Source organism: Gracilinanus agilis, chromosome 1, assembly GCF_016433145.1.
Source record: "Gracilinanus agilis isolate LMUSP501 chromosome 1, AgileGrace, whole genome shotgun sequence".
NCBI classification, from domain to species: Eukaryota; Metazoa; Chordata; class Mammalia; order Didelphimorphia; family Didelphidae; genus Gracilinanus; species Gracilinanus agilis.
Window position 1 is genome coordinate 758,627,396 of NC_058130.1, and position 7,284 is coordinate 758,634,679.

At 43.1% G+C, this 7,284-nt stretch overlaps 1 protein-coding gene across 1 annotated transcript in view; it reads right to left on the reverse strand.

Moving 5' to 3' along the window:
• SDS (serine dehydratase) overlaps positions 1-684 on the reverse strand; it is a 13,637-nt gene extending 12,953 nt beyond the window's left edge. The window contains exon 1 of the mRNA XM_044658798.1: positions 153-684. Coding sequence (XP_044514733.1) covers positions 153-422 — 270 coding nt within the window. The 5' untranslated portion in view covers positions 423-684. The remainder of the gene's footprint in view (positions 1-152) is intronic.
• Positions 685-7,284: the final 6,600 nt, after the last annotated feature.

The window sequence follows — 7,284 nt, forward strand, 5'->3', positions numbered from 1 at the left end:
CTTCTTCTTCTTCTTCTTCTTCTTCTTCTTCTTCTTCTTCTTCTTCTTCTTTTGACACTTCCTAACCTCCCTCTCTCTCCAAAGGGTCCAAGGCAATGCCCGCTGCTGCCATCTCAGGCTCTTCCCCTTCCCCTCACCCTGTTGCTTCTCACCGTCTTGCACAGGTGTCCAATGCCCCGGATCTTAAAAGACCCCGAGGGCTGGGCAGTCTCCATCTTGAGGTACACAGTGGTGCCCACCACCTTTGACAGGGCCATGCTGTCCCTGAGGGGGGTCTTCACGTGGAGCTGCTGCTCCTGAGACATGGTCACTACAGTGAGGGGAGAGAGAAGAAACGTCTGGTCAGCAGAAGAGACTTTTCTGATTTGGACAAACCATCTGAGTCTCGACATGTTAAATCTGGAAGGGATCTTAGAGACCATCTAGTCCAACTCCCTGAGAGGATAGAAAACTGAGGCTGCCAGAGGTCCAGGGACTCTCTCAAAGTCACAGAACTGGGTGGGGGGCAGCTGGGTGGCTCAGTGGATTGAGAACCAGGCTTAGAGACCAGAGGTCTTGGGTTGCCCAACCCTTGTCACTCTTTTGCCTTGGAACCAATACAGAATATTGATTCCAAGATGGAAGGTAAGGGTTAAAAAAAAAGTCACAGAACTGGCCAGTAGCTGAGCCAGGTTTAGAACTCAGATCTTTCCATTATGTCTTTAAAAAAAAAATCCTTATCTTCCATCTTAGTCAATACTATGTATCAGTTCTACAGCAGAAGAGCGGTAAAAGCTAGGCAATGGGAGTAAAGTGACTTGCCCAGGGCCACACAGCTAGGCAGTGTCTGAGGCTAGATTTGAACCTAGCACCTCCTGTGTCTAGGTCTGGCTCTCAATACACTGAGCCACTTAGCTGCCCCTCTTTTTTTTTTTTTTAACCTTACCTTCTGTCTCAGAATCACTGCATATGGGTTCTAGGGCAGAAGAGTGGTAGAGGCTAGGCAATGGGGGTTAAGTGACTTGCCCAGGGTCACACAGCCAGATTTGAAACCAGGACCTTTCATCTGGCTCTCAATCCACTGAACCACCTAGCTGCCCCCTCCATTATGTGTTTGTAAAGCAATGAGATTCCTTCCATAAGTCACAAATAGAATAACTCTCATTACAATCTGAGAGTCTCAGAATAGGACGGGACCTTCATTGGGGAACAGCTGAACAAATTGTGGCATATGAATGTGACTGAATACAATTTTTGTGCTGGAAGAAATTATGAAGGGGATGGTCTCAGAAAAACCTGGGAAGACTTGTATGAAGTGATGTTAAGTGAAGTGAGGAGAGCCAAGAAAACAATTTATCCATTAAAGTAAAAGCAATCAACTTTGAAAGATGTAATTCTAGTTAATTCAGTGACCAACCAAAAATCCCAAAGGACTTATGATGAAACACGTGAGCTGCTGGACTTAGATGCAAAATGAGACATGCATTTTTGGTCATAATCAATGTGGAAATTTGTTTTGTTTCATCATACATATTTACTGCAAGGTTGTCCCTATTCCTTCCCCATTCTCCCCCCCCCCCACTATGAATTGAGTTTTTAATAAAAAATTAAATTATATAGAGAACTAAGTCAAATTGATAAGAATACAAACCATTCCCCAAGTGACAAATGGTTAGAGGATATGAAGAAGCAATTTTCAGATGAAGAAATCAGAGCCACCAATAATCATATGAAAAAATGTTCCAAATCACTCTTGATTAGAAAAATAAAAATTACAACTCTGAGGTACCACCTCACACCCATCAGATTGACCAATATGGCAGCAAAGAAAAGTGGTAAATGTTGGAGGGGATGTGACAAAATCGGGAAACTATTGCATTGTTGGTGGAGTTGTAAACCAATTCAACCATTCTGGAAGGCAATTTGGAACTATGCCCAAAGGGCTATAAAGCAATTTAAACCCTTTGATCAAGTAATACCGTTCCTGGGTCTGTATCCCAAAGAAATAATAAAAAAGGGGAAAGAACCTGTTTGTACATAAATATATATAGCTGCTCTTTTTGTAGTGGCAAAGAATTGGAAACTGAGGGAATGTCCATCAGTTGGGGGATGGCTGAACAAATTGTGGTACATATTGGTGATGGAATACTATTGTGCTATTAGAAATGATAAGCAGGATGATTTCAGAAAAAGCTGGAAAGATCTTCAGGAACTGATGCAGGGCGAAATAAGCAGAATGGGGAGAACATCACACACAATAACAGAAAATTGGATGATGATTATCTGTGAAAACTTGGCTACTCTCAGCAATGGGATGATCTGGGACAATCCTGAGAGACTTATCCACTTCCAGAGAAAAAACTGTTGGATTCATCTTTCACATCAATGTATCTTTGGTTTTAGTTGGGGGTTTTGGTTATGTGTGATTTTGCTCTTACAACAATGACCAATATGGAAATGGGTTTTGCATGACAATAAAAATAATTTTTAATTAAAAAAAGAAAAGGATGAGGCTTCTGTGATCATCTTGTCTAGTCCACCCCACTCTTCCAAAGAATCTTCTCTATAACTCACCCCCCCCCCCAGCAAATAACCATTCAAGCTTAAAGACCTTCAGGGAAGAGAGAGCCATCACCTCCCAAGGTAGCACACCTCACCTTAGATCGATTCTAATTATAAGGGAGTTTGTGGATTGTCTAGACTTAGGGAAAGGATGGAGAAAATGTTAATAATGCAGATTTAACCTAAAAGTGTATCATTAGGGAAAGAGTGCCTAAAAAAAGAAAGAGTGTGAAGTATTTATAAGCACATCCCTTCTTTTGAGGGAACTGGGAAAGGATTATTGTCCCCATCCAAGTTTCAGCTTCTGCATCTGAAAGATGGGAAGAACTAAAGCCTGGAAGGATGCTGCCTTGTTACAAGGTGAGGATGAAGGGGACAATGAAAATAGGACTATTTTTAGAGTCAGAGACAGAGAAGGACACAAGAACCCCAAATTTCCTTGGTTAACCTGTTCTGTGAGGCAAGTATAGCTAAGAACTCAGCATAATCCTTATTTTGCTGTTCTGGGTTTTGGGTTTGAATCCCAGCTTAGAAAATTACTACCTTTGTGGCTTTGGGAAGGTTACTGACCCTTTCTGGGTTTGTTTTCTCATCTGTGATAAGCTTCGACTATAGATGAGCCATACAATCCCTTCCAGAACTAAATCTATGATCCCAAATCCCTCCCCTTCTTCTCTCCCCATATCCATGGTGCAGCAGGAAAAATGGTTGATTCTAAATTGGAAACCTTAGGTTCAAATCCAGCCTGCTTGATGGAAGTAATTTCCTGTCCCTGGGACTCAGTTTCTTTGGCTTTAAATCTAAGACCTCAGACATGGGACAGATGGCTTGGACCTGAGATGAATCACTTAACCTTTTCTGCCTCAGTTTCTTCATCTGTAAAATGGGACTAATAACAGCATCTGCCTCTCAGGCTTGTTGTGAAGATCAAATGAGATAGTAATTGCAAAGAGTTTAATCAAGACAGCCTGGTGGCCCAGTGGATAGAACTCCAGGTCTGGAGTTAGGAGATCCTGGGTTCAAATCTGACCCTAGACATTTCCCAGCTTTGTGACCCTGGCTTAACTTAAGTTTAACTTAACACTAATTGCCTAGACCTTGTTCTTCTGTCCTAAAATTGTTACTAAGACAGAAAGTGAAGGTTTAAGAGAGGAAAAAAGAGCTTAGTATAAAGAGGGTCTAATGATAATATAATAATCTTAATAATAATAAATGTTCATTTATTTCTTTGGGTCTCAGTTGGAAAAGGAAAGTCAGAACATGAATTGGGGAGGATATTTTTAAAAATTTTACCTTCTGTCTTAAAATCAATACTATGTATTGATTCCAAGGTAGAAGAATGGCAAGAGCTAGGCAATGGGGGTCAAGTGACTTGCCCAGGGTCACACAGTTAGGAAGTGTCTGAGGTTAGATTTGAACCCAGGATCTCTCATCTCTAAGCTTAACTCTCAGTCTACTGAGCTGCCTGGCTCCCCCAGAGAATAGCCCAAGCAGCCTCTGTATTTGGGGGGAAGGGGAAGGGGAGAAGATATTGTGTGTCCCCCTCCTGCCTTCCCCAAAAGAAACTGTCTTCCTTTTGGACACTGAAGTCAAGAGGAGGAGGAGGGGGTGGGTAGACCCAGATAGTTTTAAATCTGCAGTCTCTGGGGGAAGGTCATGGGGTGGAGTTGGGAGGACTGGCCTATTCTGGAGCCATTGATCTTCTGGAATGTCCCTAGGAGAGGCCATCATTTGTTTCTCCACTGTATTCCTAGCATCATCATGACCTGACCCAAGGACCTCTGGACTGGGATGAGGGGGATTGTCTAAGCTTTTTTTAATTAAAAAATTTTTAAAGAAATCTTTACTTATTGTCTTAGAATCAATACTGTATGTTAGCTCCAAGGCAAGAAGAGAAGTAAGAGCTAGGCAATTGGGGATTAAGTGACTTTCCCAGGGTCACATGGGTAGGAAGTATCTGAGGTTAGATTTGAACCCAGGACCTCCCATAGAAAAGGATTCTTAACCCACAGTCCATAGACTAATAGATTTTGGGGGAGGGGAGAATGAATTAAGATGAGGGGAAAATCAGCTTTATTTCCATTCACCTCTTTTCTTTCATTGTGAATGTGAGCTGTGGACACAATTTGGAGAAGGGTTTTTTAGGGGACCCAGATAGCAAAAGGGGTTTGTGATGCCAAAAAGATGAAGAGCCTCTGCTCTAGGATTATTCATAGGAGGAATAGTTACTGATCTGTGTTGATAGAATTTCCTTGCTAGGAATTTCCCACCCAATTAAATCTTCTTTTTTTCTTTAAACCTTTACCTTTTGCCTTAGATTTGACATTAAGTATTGGCTCCAAGGCAGAAGAGTAGTAAGGACTAGGCAGTTGGGGTTAAGTGACTTATCCAGGGTCCTATAGCTTGGAAGGGTCTGAGGACAGATTTGAACCCTGGACCTCCTGTTTTCAGGCCTCAACTGGAGTAAGAATAAATCTAGAGAGGATGAGTTGACATTCTAACACCCAATTACAAAAAAATAGTGATTTTTATCTATTTGTGCAGGAGTCCACAGAATAGTAAATATAAAAGAATAATTAGCAGGATAGTGACGACTTGTCCTTAGACTATTTCTATCTAAACTCCATATCAGAAGAAAGGAGAAAAAGGCAATAAGAAAAATAATAGAATGTGTGCAGAGAGGTAGCTGGATGTCATGAATCCGAGGGGGCTGTCTCAGAAGGAAGAAAACCCTGGCATCAAGACCTTCCTTTGACTTGTACTGGCTGTGTGACTTTGGGTAAGTCACTCATCTCTGAGCCAGAGGCAGCTCTCCCAGATGAGTGATGGAAGGAGGGAGTTTCCGCACTGGGAATTAGCTTAGGTGAAATCATAGGTCTGGACTCCCTCCCCACATCCCCTAAAATAAAACACTTGCCATCATTTCGGTTTAAGGAAAGTGATTATAAACTGTAGAGCACTAAAGAAATCGGTTGATTCTTTAGGGGAGCAGGGCTTGGGGTTTTGAAATGTGGTGGAATTCCTCTGGAGACTTGTATCCCTCGCCCCACAACTCCATTTGTGATGCTCTAAGCTTCTGGGTTTGGGGCTGTAAATCTGGAGGTGAGGAGACTTTTCCTCTGGAGGTTTAGACTAAAGGGCTCAACATTCCCACGGGTTTGGGGTCTGATTGTAGAGGACATGGAATATGAGTCAGAATTGCAGAGCTGGAAGGGACCTCAGAAGCCCTGGTCCAAGGCAACCTGTAGCCCAGAACGAATCCTCTCTGTAGCATATCTGGAACCCATCTGTCCAGCATTGGCTAAAGAACTTTGGGACAGCCTGGGCACTGCCAAGCTCTTGGGATCTCCCTTCTCAAAGCCTCTATCTAGCTGCCCCTTGGGGGGTGGATGGAGTTGAATAATTCAAAAGGACCAGGGTAAGGAAGAAGCAAAAGTAGGGCAAACTGTCTGTCCCCTGCCTTCAATCACCCCAAACACCATGGCCCAAGTAGGGGCACAACCTGCTCCTGGATCTCTCCAAATTGATGGTTTTGGACCCCAAATTCAGGAATTTGGGCTCCCAGTAGGAATATTTTCTTGTTTTTAGCACTACCCTTCCCACCCCAAGCTGAGGATTCTCTTGGCCAATCCTTTCCCTATTACTTTAGCCACTGGGAGAGAGAAGGAGAAAGAGGGAGGGGAGGAAGAGGAGAAGTCAAGACTCACTCACCAGGGAGAAGTTGGCCAAGGATGCGGAGTGAGCTTCCAGAACCCTCCTGCAAGGGCCAGAGGAAAGAAAGCACTATCAGTCAATTCCCAATTCTCTTCCCAAATTTATATAGCTTGGCTGTTCCCAGGGGAGCCAATGGAAGTTTAGGGAGGGCCCCGCCTCCCCACCACCCCTGATGCCAGGTCCCTCCCCTCCCCTCAGAAGACCTGTAGAGAGCAGACAGTTATCCTGAGAGAAGCCTGAAGAGGGTGGGAGGTAGGAGAGGACACGAGGACAGGCAGGGACTTCACACTCTGTCCACACACTAGAGGACATCCTCACTCCTGTCTTTTTTTTTTTTCTGCTTCTTTCTGTCTCTGCTTTCTTCTCACCATATTTTTAGGTTCTTGACCCCTTTGTCTTTCTATTGTCTCCTCTTGTGTCTTTGGACTCCTTTCTTTTCTAGGTTATCTGTCTTCTCCCTTTCTGTGTGTCTCTCTGTCTCTTTCTCCTCTCTTCCTCTCCTCTCTCACTCTCCTCACTCTTTCTCACTCTCTCATTCTCTCTGTCTGTTTCTGATTCTCTCATCCTCTGTGTCCTCTCTCTCTCTCTCTCTCATCTCATCTCATTTCTCAATCCAATCTCTGTCTCTCTGTCTCTCTGTGTCTGTGTCTTTCCTTTCTCCTTTATATTTTTTTCTTTCCCCTCAGTTTCTTCCCTTTGTATCTCTCTTTTCTTCTATCTCTGGCCTCCTTTCTCTATCTTTCTTATATTCCCTAGTGCTTAGTGCAGTGCCTAATACATAATAGAATCCTCATACATGCTTGTTGATTGACTGACCCTTTGCTCTCTCTCCTAGCTATTCTTTCTTTCCTCTGTCTCTCCAATGACTCCTCTCTCCTCTTTCTCTTGTCTGATATTGCACATCATTATTGTTTTTGTATTCTTTCTGTCCATTTTCATCTCCCATTCCTGCTTGTACATTCTATATCCTCTCTCACTTTCTCTTAAAAAAAAACAAAAACAAAAACCTGAACAACCTTTTATCTTGAA